We start from the raw sequence: 26,697 nt of genomic DNA on the forward strand, positions 1-26,697 counted from the left end.
AAATCAGTGTTCCCTTCTGAGTCAGCTAGGAGGCCGGAGGGAAACAGTGGGGCTTTCGAAGCTTATCAAAAGCAAACCTTGCTCTTTTGAAAAAGCATTTTCCAAAGCAACTTGGAGACAAAGTGGGGTTAAATTTTACACAGATTGCTTACGAGCAAGAGTTAAGCGACTAACAAGACATGAAATCTTACGGAGAAGTAGGTAAAGACAAAATTAAAAACTCCCTCCGGGTCAGCCCATTCTGCGACCCACCTCCTCCCCTCTGCGGCAGGGGGCTTTGCTGCAGTGGCACTGCCCACGCATACTCAACCAAGAGACTCAGACCACGCCAGCCATGCCACGAAGTGTGTTTTATTTTCATTATTCATACAAATAATTTTCTATAATATTCCAGGGCAAACCGGAGAATTTGGCAGTCCGATTGGGGGGGTCCCTTCAGAGACCCACAGGCCGGTGGCATCGGCGCGGAGTGCCCAGGTTCACAGTGCAGCTTGTGGCTCGTGTCCATCTTGCAGGTGGCTCTTCCTCCACATCACGACTGGGGTCTCGAAGATGACGGGGGTAGGAAATCCTCCAGGATTTTAGGAAATTTCACTCCGCTTCTCCTGCTCAATGGCTGTGGAGAGCGGGAAGCGGGCGCTGGAGGGGAGCTGCAACCCCCACCCGCAACCGAGGTGCTTCCCAGTGTGGGCGAGGCACCCACGAGGTGTGGGGATTTAGAAGGAAGCTTGGGGCTGGGGAGAGACAAGGCGCTTTGTGAAACTGAAAGAGCGGCCGGGGCCGCCCAGACCGCGGGCAACGGCCGGGTGCGGGGTGGAGGAGAGGTTTTGCAAGGAAGAGCAGGGTGAAGGGCTGGACTGGGGCGCGGGAGACCGAGGCACACTCACTCTCTTTGGTCGGCAGGGTGTTCTTCTCCTGCGTCTCCGTTTTCTTCAGCTTGGCCTTATCGAAGCTGGCGATTTCCCCCATGTCTGGTTTGTCTGCCATTTTCTTAAAACAATCCTAGTGGGCAAACGAAGGCGCTTAACCTGGGGCTGGGGGCCAGCGTCGCCCTCTGCGCTCCCCGCCGACGCCTCTCGACGTGGCACTCGCGCTAAGGCGTGGCGAGCAGCCCCAAGGCCGAGGATCTGGGCGCGTCCGGCACCCCCCTTCTCGGTCCCAGGGCGTGGTCGCCGGCCCCTGCGTCCCGTCCGAGAAGGGCGCCTGTCGCGGTTGCGGCGCGCCTGTACGGTGCACAGGATCCGGCCACACCCTGGGTGGGCCCCCAGCCCCGACGCCGCACTCACCGTGTAGTCGGGTTCCGAGCCCGGGATCCTGGTGCTCCCACTCGCGTTGCTGCAGCAAGAGACAAAAGAGCGGCGCCCGCCCCTAGCCTTATATACGCCGCGCCCCGCCCCGCCCCTCACCCGCCGCAGCAGGGGCGGCGCTGGCACCCGAGGGGCGGGAGCAGCGCGGGCGGCTCCTCGCCCTGCCGCGCCCTCCGCTGGGCTGCCAGCCCGGCTGGGCGCGGCTTCTCCCGTGCCCGGCACCCCCAGCTCACAGTGTGCCTTGCGTGGGGGCTGTAGTCGCCGCCAGGGTGGGCGCTAGGTCCCCGGGTTTGCTTTTGCGGCTACATTTCCCCCTTTCCGGGAATCTGCTGTTCACCCCGCAGAAAGGATATGGGACCGACTGGGGAGGGTGTGTGGTTTTGTGCGTGTGCAGATATGATGTGTAGCCGTGGGTGTGGATGTGCGGGCGTGCACGCGCACTCTGCAGCAGTCCTTGCTCTGGGAGACGCCCCACCCCTGTCGCCCCCACTCCTCTTGCTTTTGCTCCTCCAGAGTCCCCTTCCCTCCCCCACTTTTCCTCTCCTCAGGGAGGCTGAGTCCTAAGCTGGTCCTGCACTAAAAGAATTCGAGCCGAGGGTCCCGTAGTGGAGCGGGGAGCGGGGGCGGGGGGAGGGGAGGAGGAAGGGGAGGGGAGAAATAGGTTTCCAGCGCTCTTTGCTCAGGTTGGGGGCGGTTGCCCTCTGGTCAGTCGTCCCATGTTCCCTGAACTGGGCGGTTCCAGCAGGATCGTTGGCGTGGCGGGTGCTCCTTAAATGCTGTTAGATGCATTGTGTGAAGGGCTGTGGTGAGAACAGGGCGTCCCAAGAAGGCTCGCAGTGTTCTTTTTCTCGCCGAGCTCCTGGAAACACTGTTATCAGCGGGTGCGGTTTTCCTCCTTGAAGTTAACCTTGAGGATAGTAGAGACCCACATGCCTACAAACGTTCTTGTTTTTCTTATTAACCCATTGTAGGAGTGGTATACTGCAATTATTCACATCTTTCTTAGAAAAGTTGTATTTTCAGCCTCTGCAACACCGTTAGGTAATAAGTTCCATAAATTACCAGCCCAGGAGTTAAGGCTGGTTTTTCTTTTATTTGTCCTGACCTTTCCTTTTTCAAGTGTGAAGTATTACCAAGCCCTTTAAAGTGGGATTTGGTGGTAACAGCCTAAATTCGGTCCTGATTTTATTTATTTACTTTTTTTGAGACAGGGTCTCACTCTGTCACGCAGCCTGGAGTTCAGTGGTGTGATCACGGCTCATGGCAGCCTGGACTTCCCTGGTTCAAGTGATTCTTCCTCCTCAGCCTCCTGAATAATTGGGACTGCGGGCGTGCACCAACACTAGCGGCAAATCTTTTGTATTATTTTCGTAGAGACGAGATTTCACCATGTTGCCCAGGCTGGTCTCGAACTTCTGGGTTCAAGCCATCTGCCTGCCTCAACCTCCCAAAGTGCTGGGATTACAAGCCTGAGCACCACTGCCCCCTTCTCCCCTCCTGATTTTACCTGCTTTTCTCACTTTCCTTCAGTGTGTTTGGAACAGTGGGAAGAGAGCTTAGGCTTGTGTGACCTTGGGCAAATCTTTTCCTTAGTTTCTTCATCTATAAAATAGCTTTGGCATAAACTTAGATAAAGAAGAGGCATCAAGTGGATACCTTTTTTTTTTTTTTTTTTTTTGAGACGGATCTCACCCTGTTGCCCAGGCTGGAGTGCAGTGATGTGATCTCAGCTCACTGCAACCTCTGCCTCCTGGGTTCAAGCGATTCTTGTGCCTCAGCCTCCCAAGTAGCTGGTATTACTGGCACGTGCCACCATCTCTAATTTTTGTATTTTTAGTAGAGATGGGGTTTCACCATGTTGGCCAGGCTAGTCTCAAACTCCTGACCTCAAGTGATTCACCCTCCTTGGCCTCCCAAAGAACTGTGATTACAAGTGTGAACCACTGTGCCTGGCCTCAAGTGGATACTTAAAATAGCAACGTCATTGGAATATCACACCCATATTTGATGAGTGCATTGGTTAACTTCTGCTGCAATATGCCATGTAACAAACCAGCCAAAGCTCAGGAGCTTAAACAATTATTTATTCTTGTTCCTATATGGGCAGGTCAGATGGTGCTGGGCTGGGCCAGGCTGGGCTTGGCTCCAGACTTTGGATTGGATCTAGGTTTGCTCCACAGGTATCTTATCCTCTGGCTGATTCTTTGGTGATGGCAGAATAGCAAGAGGGTTGTCCTGCAAGATAGTGTAGAAATGTTAAAGTGTCAAAGCATGTCATATACTGTCATGTTTGCTATCGTCCTATTGGTCAAGCCCACCATCAACAGAGTGGGGAAAATATTCCACCTATGGTAAGAGAGGGAGGGTAGTGAACATTTCTTGAATGAAAGCGGAACTTCACAGGCAGGGTCGGCAAATAACTGTAACACACAGCCCCCAAAGTGGCTTAATGCAATACAAGTTTATTTTATTTTTTGATTTTTGAGATGGAGTCTTGCCCTGTAGCCCAGGCTGGAGTGCAGAGGCATGATCTCCTCTCACTGCAACATCTGTCTCCTGGGTTCAAGCAATTCTCCTGCCTCAGCCTCCCGAGTAACTGGGATTACAGGCATGCACCACCACACCTGGCTAATTTTGTATTTTTAGTATGGATGGGGTTTCACCATGTTGGCCAGGCTGGTCTTGAACTCCTGACCTCACATGATCCACTCGCCTTGGCCTCCCAAAGTGCTAGGATTACAGGTGTGAGCCACTGTGCCCGGCCTACAAGTTTATTTTCTACTCATGCAGCAACATTCTATGCTGATGTTGCTGGTCAGGCAATTCTTTTCTATGCAGTGACTCAGGAACTCAGGCCCCTTCTGTCTTATTACTCTTCTCTCCTCTAGGTCCTTGAAGTCCACACCATCCAGTCAGTGGACGGGGAAAGAGGAAAGGCTAGAGGCCCACACTAGAGTTTTTATGGACCAGGCTTGGAAGTAGTCTCCATTACTTTCGTTCTCATTTCTTTGGCCAGAGCTTGTTCACTTGGTTTCGCATAACTGCAGAGGAGGCTGGGAAATATAGTCTAGCTGTCCCTAGGAGAGAAAGAAAGCAGGGTTGGGTGGTCTTGGAGTGGTCTCTGCCATACACTGTTGAAGGATCTGCTAAATAGAAAGTAAAAATATCCAGATTTTCAGAGACAATGACTCTTTGGAGGGTTTCACTGGCACTTGACATCTTTTCAGTTGCAATGCCAATAATTGTTTAGGTATTATTATAATAAATTCCCAGGCCCCAACTTTGACCTGGGTGTAGGAGTATTCAATTGTACCAATTTGGACCCATGGTGAACTTCCATTCCAACTTCCCTTTATTGAGAAAACAAAGGAGTTGACTTCTAAATATAGCTATGGAGACCTATGTTTGGTGACTGAGTAAGTATGCAAGACTCCCAAACAAAGGAGCTTTAAGGGGACTTGCAGACAGACTTTCCTTATTCTTGCTCAGTGCAACCCTGTGGCCCATCTCTACCACAGCAGGCAGCCTCTTTGGCATTCATTGCTGAAGGACAATGGTCAAATTTATGTCTCAGCCAGTCCCATGGGCAGAGGTTTTAAAACATCTTCATGTTCTTTGACATTTTCCCACCATTTCTTGGGTACAGACTGGCCTTAGTGACTTTATTTTAGTGAATAACACATGGAAGGAATGATGCCTTTGTGACTTCTGAGGCTAGGTCATAAAAGACCACATGGTTCTTTCTGACGTTCTTTCAGGATACCTCCAAGTTGTGAGAAAACCAAGCATCTACAAGGAAAGGCCACATGTTGGCATTCCAGCCACAGCCTCAGCTGAGGTCAGAGCCAATAGCCAGCATCAACCACTAACCACACAAGTGAAGGAGCCTTCGAAGCTTCAAACTGCCTCAGCTAATGCCAAGTGGAGCACAGATGAATTGTCCCTGCCTAAATTGCAGACTCATGAGCAAAATAAATGTAGTCGTTTTAAGACACTAAGTTTGAGAATATTTTGTTACACAGCATTAGATAACTGGACCACCATGAGGTAGATATATTATAACCTGGTGATTCCAGGCACTCAGATCTCATTTGGGGATTTTTTCCTACATACTTAATGTAACACACATATACTTATTCAATAAATGTCTACTGAATGCTCACAAAATATCTGGGAGCATTCTGGCTGTGGAAGATACAATGAAACTCTCAAGTTACAAGTGTAGTGTCAGCCAATAATATTCATGGTCATGCCTCCTATTCACTTATGACTTGGAGTGCCACTTACACATGACAACATTTCAGCCTGCTGCTGGGAACAGATTTTATACTGTTCACAGATGGAATAGACAAAGCTGAACTACTAAACTGCAATGATATTGCCATTTTCTTTGTCAAGAAGGATGTTCTGGAAAATGTAGAACTAATAAGAGGAACTAAGAAAGTCTTGATGACTGTCAACCTGGTGGGGGTGGGGGATGCCTTTGGAGGGTTGCCATGGGGCTTCATTCCTCAGACTTGTCCAACTTGACACTTTTATCAGAGACTGGAATGAGGATGTAGATAGAATAATGATTATGTTATGAAGGATGAACCTCTAAGCTCCAAAACCAACTGGATCCCGTGAAGAAATGAACAAAATGTGATGAGATAAACCTGATAGAGACAGATGTGGAAGCCTCCTGGCCCTAATATTAATCCTACCAATACAGGGAGAGATGATTAACATGGTTAACTGGCAAATGGCAGTGAAATTTGTGATTGTATAGATAGGAAGAAAGAGTCCAGTCCAGATTTCCTTTAATGTAAGAAAACCATTCACTCCTGCTATAGGACCTTTGCCCTCATTTATGCTCTTCTTGGTCTAAACATACGCATTGTGCACATTCTTCCTTCATTTAGGAACCTGCTTAAGTGTCTCTTTCCTCAGAGAACTCTCCTTGGCCCACATACAGAGCAACACCCTTGTCATTCTCTTGTCCTTTAGTGTGTTTCAGTTTTCTTCATAGAATCCATCTCTAACCAATATACAAGTAAACATGTTACACATTCATTTCTTTGTGTATTGTCTATGTTCTGCCATAGAAAATGGGAGACCTCACCTGTCTCATTCACCACTGTATCCCCAGCACCTACGGCAATGCCTGACATATAGTAAGTACTCAGTCAATATTCTTTGAACAAATGCATAAACCTGGGCAGTTTCCAGGCAGAGCAAAAAAATGCTTAACTTCCTAATTGAAATGGAATGAGCTACTTTGGGGGAAGTGATCAGTTCACTGTCATTGGAGGCATTCAATGAGAAGAGGCTATCCTCAGTGAGAAGAGGATAGCCAAGTATTTGGACTGTTATAGAGACGGGCCAGAGTAGGCTCACAAGTGAGGAAACCTTGCCCTAGATGACCTCCCTGGTCCGTCTGTTGCTACTATTCCATTTGTGAAACAGTCTCCTTCTGAGTGCCAGTTTTGCCAGCCTGAAAATTTTACCAGCCTGAAAATAGTTGCCAGCCTCACACAAAGGAGGCAGGGGAAGCAAAGAAATCAGGCTGTGAATTCCATGTTTTCCACACCATCAAAATGCTGTATGTTTTTGTAGGTTATGGGGCTGAAGAGCTCATCCAAGATAAAATTGTGAAGAAAATAAAATGGGTGTTTGAGGTTCAGCTTCAGCAGGGATTGTTCTGCTCTGTGGAGAACAGCGTGGGTTAGCGCCTACGTCAACCTTGGCAGTTGCTTAGGTAGCCCAGGTGGCTAAAGGCCACAGTGTGAGTGAGAATGTTACTGTTTGATTTTTCATCTCTGCCGCTAGAATAGCGATGATGACAGCGACTCATGTTACTGAGCAGACACTGTGTTCCAGATTCGGCAGTTAGGACTTCACATGTATTATCTTATTTAATCCTTGACAAAATAGTGTGAAAGAGCAGGATTTTAAACATCTCTGCTTTAGAGTATAGGTATCTAAGGCTCGGTCAAGGCCACACAGCTGGTCATTGGTATTGCTGGGATTTGAATCCCAGTCTGGCTGATTCCAAAGCCTGGGCACCTCACCACTGCAATGCCCTTGCCTAGACCCTGCAGCAGGGTTTGCAAACTGCCAGCCTGGATCCAGCTGGCATATGTATTTTGTCTGGCCACACTAAATTTAACAAAAACTTCAGCCAGCCCTCAAACATTGGAAGATTTCCGTGCTGAAGATCTAGTAGCACTGGGTCTGTATTTTCTCATGGTAACACCACAGTGAACAGCTGCCCCCTTGAAATGAGGCATGTCCTCTTCACTGTACTGGATTTCCTGTCATTCCCTAATGTCTTTCCAGCATGGAAACAAGGAAACAAGTGTCAGTTGCTGCTTATTATATTTGGACTGGTGTTCTGCTTATAGTACAGAAATATTTTTTTCTTTTTTGAGATGGAGTATCGCTCTGTCACCCAGGCTGGAGTGCAGTGGCGTATTCTTGGCTTACTGCAACCTCCACCCCCCAGGTTCAAGCAGTTCTCCTGCCTCAGCCTCCCTAGTAGCTGAGACTACAGGCACCCGCCACCATGCCCAGCTAATTTTTATATTTTTAGTACAGATGGGGTTTCACCATGTTGACCAGGCTGGTCTTGAACTCCTGACCTCAGGTGATCCACCCGCCTCGGCCTCCCAAAGTGCTGGGATTACAGGTGTGAGCCACCTTGCCTGGCCAGAAATATTTCTTGATCCTTGGTCTCTGTGTGAGCCAGCCTTCAAGATGGCCCCAGCGAGTCCCTCCTGTTCCCATCCTTGTGTAGCCCTCTCCTCTATTGCACTGGGATTGTTCTGTGTGACCAATGGCATATGCCAGAGATGATAGTATGTCATTTCTGAGATTAAGTTACAAAAGACTGTAACTTCCATTTTGGTGCCTGGCTCTGTCCTTCTCTCCCTTGGATTTCTCATTCTGAGGGAAGCCACTTACCATGTTGTGAGCAGCCCTGTGAAGAGGCCCATGTGGCGAGGAACTGAAGCCTCTGGCTCACAGCCAGTGAGCAGCTGAGATTTGCCAACAACTGCATGAGTAAGGAGGAAGTGGGTCCTCTAGCCTCAGCTAAACTTTCAGAGGACTGCAGTCCTGGCTGTGGAGTTGATGGCAACCTCATGAGAGACCCTGAGCTAGAGACTATTCAACTAAGCTGCTCTTAGAAACTGTAACTTTATGTTTTATGTTGCTAAGTTTTGGAGTAATTTGTTTCTTAGCAATAGATGAACTAATTCACTCTCAAAAATAGGGAGAAAATACATAGAGACAGCAAGGAGAACAGTGGTTACCAGTGGCCAGGGGGAGGGGAGAATGGGGAGTTTTTGTTACTGTACAGAATTTCAGTGTGAGATGATGAAAAAGCTCTAGAGATGAATCATTGTGATGGTCACCCAATAATGTGAATTCACTAAATGCCACTGAACTGTACACTTAAAAATATAAACTATATGCTATATATATTTTACCACAATAAAGAAAAAAGTGAAAAAAGTGAGGAGAAAAGATGGAACAAGAGTGCCATGTGATTCAAGAAAAATAAGAAAGCACATTTATTTGTGAAAGTAAAGAATATTTGTATCATTATAAAACCTGCCACAGTAAGAGATCTGACTGTACGTGGGAAAGATAGGTGACACCAATCTTAATGAACTAGGCCCGTTTTGCTTCTTCACATGATCTGCCTGGCTCCTGCAGGTCTTTGAGTCAGCAGAGCGTACTGTAGAGCAGCGGTTTTTAAATTTTCTTTGACCTGAGAAGTCACTCCCCCAAGAAGCACATTATGTGCCTTTAATATTGTTGCCTAGTCCTCACATGAGCACACACAAATGATACAAAAGTTTTACTAGAACAATATTCACCCTTGCTCTGAATGAAGCACTCTGACCTTCTCTGTCCTATTCTATTCCTTTTCATTAATTTTTTAAAAATGTGAAATAATGATAGATTCACAGGAAGTTGCAAAGATAATAAACTGAGGTCCCTGGTATCCTTCTCCCAACTCTTCTCAGTGGTAACATCTTACCTAACTATAATAATTCAGTATCAAAACCAGGAAATCAATATTCACGTAATTTATAGACTATTTCCAGATTTCACCAATTTTTACATATATTTATTTGAGCATGTGTAGTTAAGGGCTTTCATTTATTTGTATATTTTTTTGAGATGGAGCCTCATTCTGTTGCCCAGGGTGGAGTGTAGTGGCATGATCTCGGCTCACTGCAATCTCTGCCTCCCGGGTTCAAGTGATTCTCTTGCCTTAGCCTCCCAAGTAGCTGGGATTACAGGCTATTTTTTTATTTTTTAAGCAGAGATGGGGTTTCACCATATTGGCCAGCCTGGTCTTGAACTCCTGACCTCAAGTGATTCATCTGCCTCGGTCTCCCGAAGTGCTGGGATTATAAGCATGAGCCACTGTACCCAGCCATAGGCATTTTTGTTACATGTGTAGAGTTGTGTTACCACCATCACAATCTAGTTACAGATTTATTCCATCACCACACAAGGAGTCCCTCATGCTACCCTATTATAGTCGCACACATCCCCACCCATAACTCCTGGCAGCCACTAATCTACATAGTGGACCCTGTCTCTCTCTCTCTCTCTATATATATATATATTTTTTTTTTTTTGAGACGGAGTCTCGCTCTGTAGCCCAGGCTGGAGTGCAGTGGCCGGATCTCAGCTCACTGCAAGCTCCGCCTCCCGGGTTCACGCCATTCTCCGGCCTCAGCCTCCCGAGTAGTTGGGACTACAGGCGCTGCCACCTCGCCCGGCTATTTTTTGTATTTCTTAGTAGAGACGGGGTTTCACCGTGTTAGCCAGGATGGTCTCGATCTCCTGACCTCGTGATCCGCCCATCTCGGCCTCCCAAAGTGCTGGGATTACAGGCTTGAGCCACCGCGCCCGGCCTCTATATTTTTTAAAAAGACAAAAATGAGATCCATCCAAGTTGTTGAGTACTTCATACACTTTTAATTCTTTGTATTCGTATGGTATGGGTGTACTGCATATTGAGGGACATTTTGGTTGTTTCATATTTGGGCTATTAAAAATAAAGCTGCTCTGAAGATCTGTGTGCATTTTGTGGGGTGGACAGAAGTTTTCATTTCTCTGGGATAAATGACCAGGGTTGGGAGGCTGGGACTGCTGGATCATTTGGTAAGTGTGTGCGGAGTTTTGTAAGAAAATGCCAAACAATTTTGCAGAGTGGCTGTATTGTTTTACATTCCTACCAGCAATGTAGGAGAGATCCAGTTTCCCAGCATTCTCACCAGTACTTTGTATTGTCACTGTTTTAATTGTATTTATTCTAATAGGTGTGGAGTGATATCTCATCATGGCTTTAATTTACATTTCCCTAATGGCTAGTGGTGTTGAATGGTTCCTTTCCATTTTATCATTTTATTACAAATGCTGATTATGACCTGCCAGTTTGATTTTATTACCCACTAATTGGCTGTGACTAGCGGTTGAAACACCACTGTAGAGGGATCCCTTCATCGGTGGCTTAGCGTCTATTGTTCAGAAATCATCCCTTTCACATCTAAACTCTTCTTTCACCTCCACAAGACAGATGTTTCTGAAATTTTATGTGTAACTCAGATGTTCTCTGGAATCTGACCAAGATCTAGCTAAGAATGATTCCAACTCCTTTTTGATGCTTCCCCATGATTTTTCTGAATTTTCAGGCAAGTTCTGTTCTTATAGTTATTTCTCATCTCTCAGAGTTTTTGTGTCTCCACATTAATGCACCTCCATATGTAGATAGCCCTTGGCCTTAATTTCCTTTTTCAGAGGAACAATATAAGGCTGGTATGTTCAGTACAACTTTTATCAGAGGTTTGTGGGTTGTGGGGACAGGCAGACATATTTTTACTGACACATCCTTGTGCCATTGGGGACCCTCCTGTGCTTCTCCCAGGTATTCCCAAACTTGCAGTATCTCCACCTACCCCCTAACTTAATTTTATTTATTTATTTTTGAGAAAGGCTCTTTCCCTGTCACCCAGCCTGGAGTGTAGTGGTGCGATCACAGCTCACTGCAGTCTCAACTTCCCTGGCTCAAGTGATCCTGCTTCCTCAGCCTCCAGGCAGCTGCAACCACAGGCGCATGCCCAGTTATTTTTTTTAAATTTTTATTCTTAGTAGAGATGAGGTCACGTTATGTTGCCTGGGCTGGTCTGTAACTCCTGGCCTCAAGTGATCCTCTTGTCTTGGCCTCCCAAAGTGTTGGGATTATAGGCATGAGCCATTGCACCCTGCCTCCTGTACCCTTTCCGATTCTCTCCTTCTCTTAATTCCTTCCCTTGGGAAATACCAACTCTCCTCTTTCTCCCCAATAGAATAGTGTACTTGTTTAGTGTACAGCAGAACAATGTTCCTTGCTTCCTTCGTTCTGGCTGAAAGGAGGTTTTTGGGCCCCCTTTCCTACTACCAGCAGCTAATCCCCAAAGACAATTCCTTTCCTCAGTGGAGTTTTGGTGCTAGCTGCTAAGTTAATACTACCCCATGGGAAAGCATAGAAACTTCCTGAGGCTAAGTTTGCAAGGCTGGCTGGTTTCAACACACAGGAATGAACTGGCTCTGTGAAGAGGGCCCCAGGGAAGGCCGTCCAAGCCAGGAATTTAAGGAAAGTAGCAGTTAGATCTTGGGGAATTTTCCAGGTTAGGAAGGTCAAGGGGAAGGCTGACTCATCAAGAGCCCCCCGCCTCCATGACTCTGCCAAGAAAACAGACACTGAGATATGTCAGCAGCAGAGGATTTGGCGGCAGATGCAGCAAGGATGGAGAGAGTAAGAGCCAGGAGAACCTCCTCTTTCTGACAGCCATGAAGGAAGGAAGCGCCTGAGCCTTGAACCTCTCTGGGGAGGAGAGAGGAAGGAACCACTCAAGACCAAGCATTTCTGCAGGGAGACTGAGTGAAGCCTTAGCAGACCACTTCAAACAGGAAGAGCCTGAGTTTCCTTTAATCGGCTCACTTACTGCCCATCTGCCAGTGTGGGCACCCAAGCACTGCCAGAGAAAAAGCAAGCTGCGTTTTTCTTTCGTCGTAAGTATGGGTCTCAGTGTGTACATTTTGACCTCTTTCCCTGATATACTGCATACAATTTGAAAATCTCTCCCATTTGTTTTTTTCTTTCTCCAGTCCCAGTGTCTGTATGTTTTCTGTAAAGAAGTACAGTATAATAGTGATCCCAGCTCCAATATGGTGACTGGCTGGGTGACTGTGTTAATTATCCTCTTTAGATTGCAGGGAACAAAGACTCACTTGGGATCCCTTAAACAAAAAGGGCATATGGCAGTTCGGGTTTCCCTGGAAGCAAAATCAGACAGGTTCAATGTGCAGGATATTTATTAAGGAGTTCCCTTGAATTCACTCCTATTGAAGCAGAAGAAGGAACTGGGATTGGGGAGAAGTCAAGCTAGACAATGTAGGCTTAATGACCACCTCAGTACCCCCAACACACCGCAGGGAACCTCTGAAGCTAATGTTGTCCCAAAGATGGGCTGAGACTGTAAGGATGAGGTGGCTCTGTGCAGCCAAGGCAGTGCTACAGAGAATGACACCTGGAGGCTATCTGCTGGCAACATTCCTAGCCAGCTGGTTCAACAAGTCCTTTCTTGAAGGGGAACCTGAGTAGTCCCTTGCAGTGTCCATCCCAGGGGACTTAGGCTAAGAATGCCCTAGGGCTGGAACTAGACCGCTGCCAGCCGCCCCTGGGAGCTGTGAGTTTCTCCCTTGCCTGCTTTCTTGACCCTTCTGCTCTCCCTATATGCTGTCTCTTCTTCCTCTGTGCACCTAGTCTGATCTCTCTGGGGTCACCTGAATGGCCCTTACCGTGTTCTGATCAAATGCTGGAGGAGCCATCTACATCGACCTAGGACGGTGATTCCCAAACTGTGTTCCATGGAATCCTAGTTCTGGAGCTGTTACTATGTCCTTCAAAAGCTGAGTGATATTTATATACGGGCTCATTGTACTCTTTTGCCTTCTTTTGTCTTTAGGATCACCTGAGGTCAGGAGTTTGAGACCAGCCTGGCCAACATGGTGAAACCCCGTCTCTACTAAAAATACAAAAATTAGCCGGGCATGTTGGCTCACGCCTGTAGTCTCAACTACTCAGGAGGCTGAGGCATGAGAATCGCTTGAACCCGGGAGGGGGAGATTGCAGTGAGCCAAGATCACACCACTGCACTCCAGCCTGGGCAACAGAGTGAGACTTGGTCTCAAAAACAAAACAAAAAACAAAACAAAACCAAACCCCAAAACCAAACCAAACCAAACCAAATCAAAACCAAAAGCTTTTACTTTCCTATTGGATATTGCCATGCTTCTATTTTGTGTGAGTTTGAAACTCCTCTATAATAGAATATATATATATATTCTATTCTATATATATAGAGAGAGAATATATAGAATATATATATATGCAGGATGTTTATTAAGGAGTTCTCTTGGATTAGCTTCTATTTAAGGAGAGGAAGAGGATATATATATTAATATCTATTACATCACATATAATATATATTAATATCTATTACATCACATATAATATATATAAAAGAGGATATATTAATATATATCCTCTTCCTCATATATGTAATATATCTCCTTCTTAAAGAAAATGCTAGCTGGTAGTGAGAGGTGGCAGTATAGGGAAATGGGTGAAAGTTTGAACTCTAAAGGTAGACTTTGTGAGTTTGAATCCAACACCTACTAGATGTACAACCTTGGCCAAGTAACTTAACTCCCTGTGCTAAGCTTCCCTGATCAAGGGCTGCACACAGGGTGGCTTCTGTTATGTGGAGATACTGGGTGACTGGTATGTTCATGGCAGTTATTTTATGAAAACTATAAAGTCTCAAGCCCAAAATGTATTTTAATAAAACGGTATATATATATATATATATGTATACAAGCACCAACTGGAAAAAATAATATTATTGCTGTCTCATTTCTGGGAGGCTGTAAAGCATATTTTTCTTGGTAGAGAAAGACCTTTCCTTGGAGTAAGCGTGTCCATGCACTTTTGGAGAGAGGCTGCCTCTTAAGCTGGGATTCTGGCCCATGAGGAAGTTCTCAGGGGCCATAGCAAGAAGGAAAGCAGATCTTTGACCCTCCCATGGCCAGGGCGGCCTATCGTCTGCAGGGGGAGGGGACCTGGGCAGACAGTCTTCCTCAGCTGAGGCCACTAACATTAGTCTGTGAGGCCAGGCCAGATATTGATCGCCATTCATGTGACAAAAGGAACTTCCTACCCAGGAAACAACAGAAACAACAGGCAAGGAAGAAAGAAGAAGGAAAGAAGAACACCCCACACTTCCTTAACCCAGGTCATAAAATGACCAGTTGCCAGATGCCAGGACAGTATTCCAATAGCTGGGGGGGCCTCGGGGGCCAAGTGGAGGTCATGGCAGTCAGCCAGCCAGATCAGGGCAGGGGTTGCTGTTAGCATGTTGCATCTCTCGGAAAGACTGGCCGGGCACTGGGGGTTCAGCTCTTGAGGCCACTGTTCCTAATGAATGAGTGGGACTAACAAGAATGGTAATCCTGAGGTTTTCTGCAACACTCATTTTCTTCACGGCCCTATTCCCTGCAGCATTATTTATGATCACGAAAAATGGCAAACAAGCCACGCGGTGGTAAGTTCCTCAGGCATTAGGAAGAATCGGTAGATCGTTATGTTTTGAAGTATAAGGCACACTCTCAATTGGACTGGCCACATAATACATGCTCAAGAAGTAGCCGGTTTAAAAAAATCATTAAAATTAAAGAGATTAGCAAAGATGTTCTTGTTATTTTATGTATATATGTATGTGTGTATGTATTTTTGAGATGGCAGAGTCTTGCTCCGTGGCCCAGGCTAGAGTGCAGTGGCGAGATCTCAGCTCACTGCAACCTCCGCCTCCCGGGTTCCAGTGATTCTCTTGCCTCAGCCTTCCGAGTAGCTGGGATTACAGGCACCTGAAACCATGTCTGGCTGATTTTTGTATTTTTAATAGAGACAGGGTTTTGCCATGTTGGCCAGCCTGGTCTCGAAGTCCTGACCTCAGGTGATCTGCCCACCTCGGCCTCCCAAAGTGCTGGGATTACAGGGGTGAGCCACTGTGCTTGGCTTGTGCTTGTTATTAAAAAAAAAAAAAAAAAAATCAGAAATACAGAAGCATAGAGAGTAGAAGCAGAAAGACCCTCTTTCCTTCCCTTCCCCACCCCACATCCATCTCACTCCCTCCCCAGATAAGTCATTAATTTGCTATCTTTGCATTCTAGAGCCTGAAGACCTACTGCATTTGTAACTTTCAAATTATAAGGATTGTTTCATTGTTTTTTTAAAATTATACTTTACATTCTGGGGTACATGAGCACAACGTGCAGGTTTGTTACATATGTATACATGTGCCATGTTGGTGTGCTGCACCCCTTAACTTGTCATTTACATTAGGTATATCTCCTAATGCTATCCCTCCCCCGTCCCCCCACCCCCGGTGTGTGATGTTCCCCTTTCTGTGTCCAAGTGTTCTCATTGTTCAATTCCCACCAATGAGTGAGAACATGTTGTGTGTTTCATTGTTTTAATGTTTCAGTGACCAGCTCAGTGATTCCCAAACTGTGGTCTGTATGTGTGTGTATGTGTGTGTTTGCACACGAGTCAATATTTCCCAAGAATAGATTCCTTTCGTGGAATTTCTGGGTGCTGACTGCCTTACGAAAAGGTTTTACGGCTGGGTGCGGAGGCTCATGCCTGTAATCCCAGCACTCTGGGAGGCCGAGGTGGGCGGATCACCTGAGGTCAGGAGTTTGAGACAAGCCTGGCCAACATGGTGAAACCCCATCTCTACTAAAAATACAAAAATTAGCCAGGCATGTTGGCTCACGCCTGTAGTCCCAGCTACTTGGGAGGCTGAGGCATGAGAATTACTTGAACCTGGGAGGGGGAGGTTGCAGTGAGCCGAGATTGCACCACTGAACTCCAGCCTGGGCAACAGAGTGAGACTTGGCCTCAAAAAAAAAAAAAAAAAAACCAACCAAACAAACAAACAAAAAAATCAAAACAAAACAAAACAAAAAGCTTTTACTTTCCTATTGGATATTGCCATGCTTCTATTTTTGCCAGTTTGAGAGGTGGAAATGTACCTACTTGTTTTCATTTGCTTTTAAACATTATTTTATTTTAAAAATTGTGGTAAAATATACATAACATAAAATTTACCATTTTAATCATTTTTAAGTGTTCAATTCAGTGCTATTAAGTACATTCACATTGTCAGGCTATCATCGTTATCCATCGCCAGTATTAATTTGCTTTTATTTGATTAGCTAGTGAGTATTTTTTCATTTCTTCATGCACTATTATATTTCTCCTTCTTTCCCTCATTTTCTTCTTCCCTCCCTTTTCTTTCTCCTCTTACTCCTTTCCCTCTTGTTGTCTTTTTACGATCTTTGCTGATTTCTCAAATAGCCTGATAACCCTTTTTCTTTCTCTTTTTTAAAAATTAGGAGCTTTCTACATTATGTGTATTATCTTTTGTCAATTTTTATATATTCTGCTTGGCTCTTTATCTATTACGTTAGTTATAGTCTTTACAACATCCCTGCAAGACAAATATTCTGATTTCCATTTTGCAGATGAAGAAGATAAAGTTCAGAGATGTTATGTGACTTACCTAAGATCACACAGCTAGTAAGTGGCAGAGACAAGATGGGACTCTAGTTCTGCATGCTTCCGGGACCCCAGTCCTTTTCACAGTGCTCAGAACAAAAGGAAACTGCCTGAGATGGTGATACTCTACTAAAGGCAGGCAAGACTAGAGGACAGTGGGAGTTATAGAGACTTCAGGGGGAGGCTGGGGAAAAGAGTTTGGGGGTCTAGAAGAACCTGATGTTCCTAATCTTGGAGGAAGTGAGAGATAGACTCCCTTTCCCCCTGCTTCTCTTGTTGCCTGAAGGACCATTGAAACGCTGATGTAACTGGGGGTCTTATGAATATTCACCCTCCATCACCACCAGCACTATGGTTGTGTAGTTGAGGCCAAAGGGTGTGGTCTAGAGGCCCTTTCTGGGTGCTAGTTCTGGAAAGTTTCTTGTTCTCCCTCTTCCCTACATCCAATTAACCTCCAAGTGCGGTGGATTTTACTTTTATGATAGTACTTCTCTTTGACCCCCGCCAGAGCCTAGTGCAGGTCCCTGTCATGTCCCCTCACTGTCTTACCACTTCCGCTTTCACTTTCTCCAGTTTCCCTTCCGTGCTACTGTCTGAGTGATCTCACTAAAGTGTATGTATGATTACACAATTCCTCTGCTTAAAACACTTTGATGGCTCTGCCACGTCTTCAAGATATGGGCCAAACTCCTCATCTCAGCTCTGGGGCCTTTCACCTCCAGCTCCTGCTATCTCTCTGGCTTACGCTTACTTGCCTTGGTCTATGTGCAACAAGACTGAATTCCATGAAAGCAGTGAACTCTCTCTCATGCCTCAAGGCCTTTGTGTCTGCTGTTCTTTCTCGCTGGAATGCTGCTTTCTGGTTAACTCTTACTCAGATCTGAGGTTTCTGATTAGATGACATTCCTGTGGAGACTCTCCGTAGAATGACGGTGGGGTCATGGGCTGTCCTGTCATGGACCCTCATCACACCACCCACACTACCATCCTGTAATTTCCTTTTTTGTGAAATTTCTATCTGTCTCTCAATCTTGGCTGCATATTCGAAATACCAGGGCAGCTTTAAAGAAGCTGATGCTGGGGCCACACCACCCAGAAATTCTGAGTTAATTAATCAGGGTGAGGCCCAGGTTTTGGTAATTTTAAAAGCTCTCCAGGTGATTCTAGTATGCAACCAGGGATAATGGCTCTTGAGAGGAAGCTCCGGGGGGCGAGGAGTCATGCCTGTCACAGTCACTTTTTTTTTTTTTTTTTTTGAGATAGAGTCTCACTTTGTTGCCCAGGCTGGAGTACAGTGGCATGATCTTGGCTCAATGCAACCTCTGCCTTCTAGGTTCAAGCTATTCTCCTGCCTCAGCCTCCTGAGTAGCTTGGACTACAGGCATACACTGCCACACCCGGCTAATTTTTGCATTTTTAGTAGAGACAGGGTTTCACCGTGTTGTCCAGGCTGGTCTCTAACTCCTGACCTTAGGTGAACTGCCTGCCTCGGCCTCCCAAAGTGTTGGGATTACAGGCGTTCGCCACTGCACCCGGCCACATTCATCTTTATAAACCCTCACTTGGCACTGAACTGTTCAGGTATTTGATAAAGGTGTTGTATAAATGAATGAAACAGTTTCTAGAAAAGATGCAGGATCCCCTAAGGATAAAAAATAGTGCACACCATGGCCGGGCGAGGTGGCTCATGCCTGTAATCCCAGCACTTTGGGAAGCTGAGGCGGGTGGATCACCTGAAGTCAGAAGTGGCAGGTGCCTGTAATCCCAGCTACTCAGGAGGCTGAGGCAGGAGAATCACTTGAACCCGGGAGGCAGAGGTTGCAGTGAGACAAGATCGCACCATTGCGCTCCAGCCTGGGCAACAAGAGCGAAACTTTGTTCCAAAAACAAACAAACAAACACCACCAAATATGCTTGGGTAGCAAATTAGAACTTTGGTTTTTTTTTTTTTTTTTTTTGGTGAAATGGATTCTCGCTCTGTCACCCGGGCTGGAGTGCAATGGTGCGATCTTGGCTCACTGCAACTTCCGCCTCCCGAGTTCAAGCCATTCTCCCGCCTCAGCCTCCCGAGTAGCTGGGACTACAGGCATGCGCCACCACGCACAGCTAATTTTTTTTTTTTTTTGTATTTTTAGTAGAGGCGGGGTTTCGCCATGTTGGCCAGGCTGGTCTCGAACTCCTGAACTCAGGTGATCTGCCCGCCTTGTCCTCCCAGAATGCTGGGATTACAGGCGTGAGTCACCGTGTCTGGATGCAAGTTAGAGCTTTTGAAGGTTTTATAGAACAATCACTCCCCTGTCTTGTAAGAACTCGCTGATCATTCAGGTCACTTTTAGAAAAAGTTCATAGTTTTGTTTACTTGTTTACTCACAGTGAAAACTAAACGTTTAGCTCATTGTCCCTTAAGTGTGGCTGGGCCCCCTTTGGAAGGCCTTCTCTCTTCTCTGTGCCCACAGTGAAGCCATATGCCAACTGTCAGAGGTCTAAAACCCACCTCTAAAGGAATGGTGTGTAATTTAAATATCACTGGAAATTTCTTGAAAATTTTCAACAGTAAGCCATCACAAAACCCCCTTGTCAATACCTCTGCTGTCTTCCCCCTTAATGGTTGTCTCCAGCCTCCTTGCCTCTAGCTTCTTCACCCTTCTGCCCCTCTCTGGTAAAAAACCCTTTTTCTTCCAATGTCCAGCAATTCAGCTCTTTCCTTCTGCGGGTGTCTCCCAGATAGCGAGGCAAAAGCCTGAAGCTAGCTGAAGAGTGAACACCCGTTCTTTTTTCCTGTGCCCTCCTGGGAGGCCCCAATTCATCTCGACATATCATGAAGCTTTTTCTGTCAGGACTCCTCTGTACAGGCACCAGCATTGCACCGGGCTTCTAGGAGCAAATGAGCATTTACCTAGCATAGTGTCACCATGTGGTTTGCAGGGAGGGGAGGGGCAGGAGAGGAGGAATGGGAGGAGACGGGCAGGTGCCAATTTCAGTAGGTCTCCCTCAACGAGGTCTGATAGAAGATCAGTGGAAGCACAAGGATGGTGTGGGGGCTGGCCAACGTCACTCCAACTAGACATACAATTAACAATGCCCTTCAGCCATAGACCACCAGGGACGCACTCAAAATTGCATTAGTTGGATTTATTGCTGTTTGCAATGAGGGAGAATTCTCTAGATGTGTGTCTTTTGTGTGTCCAAATTTTCTCATATTTTGGGGAACAGTAGGGCATATCAGGAAGAAGGTGTTAGGGGGGCTTGTTACAGGATTTGGACTTGTCAGGTGATTTGGGGGAGGGTTCAAGGAAGTGGGGCTTTGCTCTGGGTTGGGTGCTATCAAGTATTAGTCAGCTTGGGATGCCATAAAAAATACCCCAGACTGGGCAGCTTAAACAACAGAAATTTCTTTTCTTTTTTTTGAGACAGTCTTGCTCTGTTGCCCAGGCTGGAGTGCAGTGGTGCAATCTCGGCTCACCGTAACCTCTGCCTCCCGGGTTCAAGTGATTTTCCTGCCTCAGCCTCCCGAGTAGCTGGGATTACAGGTGCATGCCACTACACCTGGATAAGTTTTGTATTTTTAGTAGAGATGGGGTTTCACCGTGTTGGCCAGGCTATTCTTGGACTCCTGACCTCATGTGAGCTGCCTGCCTTGGGCTCCCAAAGTGCTGGGATTACAGGTGTGAGCCACCGTGCCTGGCCCAGAAATTTATTTTCTTACAGTTCTGGATGCTGCAAGTCTGAGATCAAAGTGTTGGCAGGTCTTTTCTCCTGAGGCCTTGCTCCTTGGCTTGCAGATGACTGCCTTCTTTCTGTGTACTCACATGGTTGCCCCTCCGTGTGTGGATGTCCCTGCTGTTCTCTTCTTTTTGTTTGAGACAGGGCCTCAGTCTGTTGCCCAGGCTGAAGTGCAGTGGAGATCATGTTTCACTGTAGTCTTCTTGATCTCCCAGGCACAAGGGATCCTCCAGCCTCAGTCTCCTAAGTAGCTGGGACCCCATTCGTGTGCCACCATGCCAGGCTAATTTTTTTTTTTTTTGTAGAGACAGTGTCTCCCTTTGTTGCCCAAGCTGATCTCTAACTCCTGGGCTCAAGCCATCCTTCTGCCTTGGCATCCCAGAGTGCTATGATTACAGGTGAGAGCTACCACGCCTGGCTCAAATTTCCTCTTTTTATAAGGACACCAGTCAGATTGGATTAGGGCCCATCCTTACAGTCTCATTTTAACTTAATCATCTCTTTAAAGACTTTATCTCTAAATACAGTCACATTCTGAAGCACGAGGGGTTAGGGCATTAATGTATGAATTTTGGGGGATCAGAATTCATCCCCAAATAGAATCTTCACATATCTCATCTATGAGGTGGGAGAAATGAATGGAGGTGAAAGTTGGCCTTGGTAAAGGAGCAGCTGTCACTCCTTAGTCAGAAGAGGCGGATGACTGGACATCCTTTCTTGTGACTTGGCCAATGTTCATGTTTTGTCTGTGTTGAGATGTGATTATGGAGGGGTCTTGCTTTCATCTTCATTCATCACAGAGTGGCCTTGTCTGATGTTGATGCTCTGTGAAATTGTTTGTGTTCAACAGGAGAACACCATGACTCAGCTGTGGGTGCCAGGGCAGCTTGTAGCAACACCAAGGCCCGACTGATAAAACCAGACCAGCTCCCAGCTGTCCAGGGATGTTTTCTCTTTTTTACAATATGGTACAAGCAGTGTGCTACAAAACAAATGCAGCTTTGGCATACTTGCTACTGTTCCTTACTTAGAAATTCTTGTGCCAACACTGGGTGGCTGAGGGAGTGTGGCAACATTCAGTCCCTTTCTGAGAATGCACGGAGCCTGCACACCTGGCAGTGGAGGGAGTAGGTGTTTCCACACTTCCATCAGCTTAGGTCTTCAACTGGTCACCTTGAGGACGGACACAGCCTGCTGGTTGAGCGCCACGCTGGAAGTCCTGAGGAAGTGCTTAACATCCCGCTTCCCCTGGTGTATTAGTTATCTATTGCTGCTGCAACAAATTACCACAAACTCGGTGGCTTAAAGCAGCACACATTTATTTTCCCAGTTGCTTTGGATCAGGAGTGTAGACATAGCTTAATTGAGTCCTCTGCTTGGGGTCTCACAAGGCTACAGTCAGGGTGTTGTTGGCTAGGACTGGATTCTCATCGGAGGCTCAACTGGAGAGGGATCTGCTCCTGAGCTCACTTAGGTTGTTGGCAGAATTCATGTCTTCATGGCTGTAGGACTCATGGCAACTTGCTTATCTAAAGAGAGCAATGGAGACAGAGACTTTAGAAGACTAGCACTATATGTTTAAGTAGTCATGTACAAGTAATCACAGCACAGGTCATAACCTTTGCCACATGTCATCGTTAGAAGCAAGTCTCAGGTTCTGGTTACAGTAAAGGACAGGGCATGAAACGTAAGTGTGAATATCAGGAGGGACAACCAAGGGGACCTGTCACCACACCTGTGATGTCCTGACCGCCTAGGAAAATCCGTGGATGGCTGCAGGTCAGTGAAGCCAGGTAGAAAAAGTCCGGGTGAAGGCACAGAGGTGTTGCTGAAGCTGTAACAAATCCTCTGCATACTTTGAAAACTTTATTTTTTAGGGTAAATCTGATTTTGGGGAAAGAGCAAAAAAGTATCCACAGTATAATTTTCTCAGGTACTGCTATGAAGGGGATAAGCCTCATAGGTTTGTATAAATTCAGAAAGTCATTACTAGGGGCACAAAAGAAGCACTTAAGAGTAGGTGGACCTAAGGGGATGCTATGCTTTGAAAGTGTCCTCCAAAAGCATGTGTTGGAAACTTAATCCCTAATGCAACATTGTTGGGAGCTGGGGCATCATTGGAGGCCTTCACTCTCACGACCTCATGAATGGCTTGAAGCTGACTTTAGCTCTCAATCTTGATTCCTCTCTCTTTCTCGCTCTCTTGTCCTCTCACCTTCCACAATGGGGTGATGCAGTAAGGAGGCCCTTGCAAGATGCCAGGCACCTTGGTCTCAGATTTTCCAGCCTCCAAAACTGTAAGGAACTACATTTCTGCTCTTTATAAATGACCCAGTCTGTGGTATTCTTCTATAGCAGCACAAAATGGACTAATACGAGAGAGTTGCCAAGGATATCAACCATACATGAAATGGAAAAGAGAAAGGACCAGGGGAAGGTTCAGAAGCAATTCAGGGCTCTGGCAATGGGTGGCCAGAGGTATGGTCCAGTAACAAAGCTCAAGTTAAGGAGCTGAACTTGATCCAGAAACTCTGCAGATAGGCAGAGAGGTCATAGGTACATTTAACATCTCCTTCCTAACCAGGAAGGGAAAGGCAGAAAGGCCTGCAACCCAGATGTCTGGATGAGGCAAGTGAGGACCAGGCCATGTCAGCCTGTTCTGGGTCAGCACTATGGGATGATAGTGGACTTAGGAATGTCTGTGGAAGCAATGTAAGTAGAGTAGATGTGATTCTACAGGATGTTTGGATACCGAGTGTCTTACAGAATAAATCCTACTTGATGACGGGTGTGGCTAAGAGAAAAAACAAAAACAAAACAAAACGAAAAAAACCCCACTTCATTTAAAAAATGTCAGAACCAAACAAAATTATCTAGGTACTTTGGATGTGGATGATATTTCATGCTCAGTATCTGACCATATGCTGAGCCATAAAACAAGTCCCAATGAATTCCAAATAATCAAAATCATACAGAGTATGTTTTCTGATTACAATGGAATACAATGGAATTGGATTATAAATCTATTGATATTGCAAAAAGCACAATTGCTTTTGCACCAACCTAATATTTAGGAAAATTCCATAATTTGGAAATCAACCTACTTCTAAATAATCCACGGGCAAAGAAGAAAATCACCAGGGAAAGTAGATAATGAAAGATAATGAAATACAGTTTTTCAAAATTCGGGTGATGTAGCTAAAGCAGTGCTTATAGGGAAATTTATAGCTTTAAATGCTTATATTACAAAAGCAAGAAGGCTTAAAGTCAGTGACTTAAGGTACCACCTTAAGAAGGCAGAAAAAAAGCAACCTAAACCCAAAAGTAAACAAACAGAAGGAACTAACAAAGGTAAGAGCAGAAACCAACAAAATGAAAGAGAGACAAACAATAGGAGAAAATGAACAAATTCAGCTATGTTTTGTGTGGTCAGAGAGAGCTGGGCTACTCTCTGTTCACACAGATTGATACATTTGGAGTGGGAGAGAGAACATGAAATAATAGGTAATTACATCCTTTCGAGGTTTTCTTTCTTTCTTTTTATTTTTTTAAATAAGAGACAGGGTCTCCCTATGTGGCCCAGGCTGGAGTGCAGTGGTGTGATCTTAGCTCAGGGCAACTTAAGTTCTTGATGCTTTTTGCTTTTCCCCCTCACAACCGAAAGAGAACGTTTTTGCCAGCAGGTGGCAGCGCTGGCGCCTGAAAACGCCAAAGAGCAGCGTCCTGGGTTGGCCCGGAGACTAATGATCGCCGCCGGGCTGACATGGGGCAGTCATCTGAAGACAGGAGACAGTCAATTCCAGAAGGCAAATCCCCACTCAAACTTAGAAAAAAGTTAGCGATTTTACAAAAACATCTGAACCGTAACTGCTGGTGGAGTTAAAGCTCGAAAGACTTGGCTCTTCAAAGCCAGGGATTCTTTACCGGAAAGCTGGAAACCGGCTTCAGAAAACCTCTCCCCGCATTGTATGCAAATCTGCCCCCCTCTTTTTTCTTTTTCCCTAGGAGATCGTCCAGTTATCAGATTCTCAAAATGGACAGCGACTTAAAACAATTAAAGACCATTGCAACAAATGCCCCTGCGAACACCACTCCGAAGTTAATCGTGCAGAATTCTGGACTTTAAAAGGTGGTGGTAAAGTGCGCTCAGGCATGGGTAGGAAGTGCGGCAGGCGGGGCACAACTACTTGCTTTTATAATTTTTTTTCTTCCTGATGGACCAATGCTGTGAAAAATCCTCAGTGGGGCTTTGGAGCCGAAATGGAGCGACTGCAGTCTGCAGGCCTGCTATGTTCGCCAATCAAGGTTTTCTCATAAATTTCCTTTTTTAATCCTTGTAGCAATCCTCTGAGTTTGGTGTTAACATCCTTAATATTATTCCCAAAAATCCCTTAAGAGGGCTCTTAATGGAGTGCAGGCTTTTGTGGTCCTGGATTTTCAAAACTTCCATGAGATTTCCTTTGTTTAAATGAATTGTCCTTTATAGATAGCCTTTCATTTGTTTATTTTGTCTGCCTCTTTCAATCAAGAGGCACCCTCCCCTCAAAATTGGCAGCACAAGCACAGACGTAAACGCGGGAACCAATGTGATTTTAGGTTGAATTTAGGACAGCGCTGGAACTTCACTTTTCCCCTCTTGCGGTCACACGAGGTGGGCTGCGGCCCGGGCAGGGTTTGGGCGGGAGAAACGCGGTTCGGGACTCGGCGGCAGCCTAGGCGCGGGGCTGACCTGCGGGGTTGGGGTGGGGGGAGGGAGGTCGGGGCCCGGCCCCACGTGGCCGCCGCTGCCGGGCTCACCCCAGCCCCGCCCGGAGGCGGCACCGCGGCTCCGGCTAGCCAGGGCGGGCGGCCGGCCACTGCTGCCCTACTCCTTCCCTCTGCGTTCCGGGCCTCGGAGCCGCCGTGAGGAGGATGAGTCCCTGGAGCTGGTTCCTGCTGCAGACCCTCTGCCTCCTGCCCACGGGCGCAGCTCAGCGGCACGGGGCGCCTGGAGCCGCCAACTGCGAGCTCAAGCCCCAAGTAAGACGCGCGTCGGGTGCTGGAGAGGTGGCCTCTCTGCACCTCCTTGGGATGGTTTCCCTCCGAACCCCGCGAAGCAGCGCTTTCGGACCCCGAGCCGACTTCCGCAGCTGGGCTTTCACCTAGCACCTCGGCGCTCCTTGCTCGCGCGCCTTTCCGTGCCCTCGGGTTCCCCTTTCCCGCAGGGGCGCGGCCAGCAGGCTCCAAGGGACTCAGTGCCCTGGCCTTTGCCCTCCGCCAGCCCAAGGGCGTCCGGGGGGCCCCTGGGGTCTCGCCAGCCATTTTCGCGAGCTTTCGGGGGACCGATCCGCTAGGGCGTAGCGGAGCAGTAACTTGGGCACATTTATTTGAAGTTTCTTCTTCCCTCTCTTCCTTAAGCGTTTAATTTCACCTGCTCTTATCAAAATATTAACAGCGCCCTGCAGCTGCTTGGTTTAACCTTTATATGTTCAGTGCCTGAGTTAGAAGGGACTTTAGGGAGTTGAAGCCATTTCCCTTGTTTTACGGATCTGGGAAACTGACACTCAGCGGGGGACCTGTGTGCTCCAGGTCACAGAGTGCGTTCGTGGAGTGACCACTGCCTGAGCCTTGCGTGTCCAGCCGGGCGCTTTAGATGTTCGCATCAGCGTTTTGCAGGTGAGGGAAACCCAGGCAAGGGAGGTCCAGCTCTATAGCGGACAGGTCTTGCGTCTCCGAGGCTGGAGCTCCGAGGCTGGAGCTCTTTCGAGATGAATATCTCCTTCTCTGATCAGTTTTCCTACCCTTATAATTTTCTGTGGTTCTCGAGTCCCTCTCTTCTGAGTGCGGCATAGGTTGAATTTCGAGCATTTGTTCCGGTGGGTTTGATCTCTGTGCGTCCCTGGCTCTGGGGAGGGCCATGCCAGGCTTATCCTTCTGGTGCGCCCGCGACGCGGGGGTTTGGGGGGTTTGGGGGTGGGGGGAGTGGGGCTGGAATTTAGAGGTCCGCCCATCTTTGATGAC

At 46.8% G+C, this 26,697-nt stretch overlaps 2 protein-coding genes across 5 annotated transcripts in view; one reads left to right on the top strand and one right to left on the bottom strand.

Moving 5' to 3' along the window:
- Nucleotides 1-334: 334 nt before the first annotated feature.
- Nucleotides 335-1,349, bottom strand: TMSB10 (thymosin beta 10). The gene is given in 3 exon segments (NM_001193442.1): nucleotides 335-616; nucleotides 888-1,002; nucleotides 1,287-1,349. Coding segments are annotated over 2 exon segments (135 nt in total). The 5' UTR covers nucleotides 988-1,002; nucleotides 1,287-1,349; the 3' UTR covers nucleotides 335-581.
- A 23,546-nt stretch (nucleotides 1,350-24,895) lies between these two features.
- The window catches only part of TRABD2A (TraB domain containing 2A), a 57,659-nt gene continuing 55,857 nt past the window's right edge, over nucleotides 24,896-26,697 (top strand). The window contains exon 1 of one of the 4 annotated variants that reach the window (XM_077959158.1): nucleotides 24,896-25,002. In XM_077959158.1, coding sequence (XP_077815284.1) covers nucleotides 24,958-25,002 — 45 coding nt within the window. In that variant the 5' untranslated portion in view covers nucleotides 24,896-24,957. Of the gene's footprint in view, nucleotides 25,003-25,483; nucleotides 25,717-26,697 lie in introns of those variants that run through there. The other 3 variants (XR_013402674.1, XM_077959157.1, XM_015112753.3) reach the window with 3 other exon arrangements.

The sequence above is a fragment of the Macaca mulatta genome, chromosome 13, assembly GCF_049350105.2.
Source record: "Macaca mulatta isolate MMU2019108-1 chromosome 13, T2T-MMU8v2.0, whole genome shotgun sequence".
Lineage (NCBI taxonomy): Eukaryota > Metazoa > Chordata > Mammalia > Primates > Cercopithecidae > Macaca > Macaca mulatta.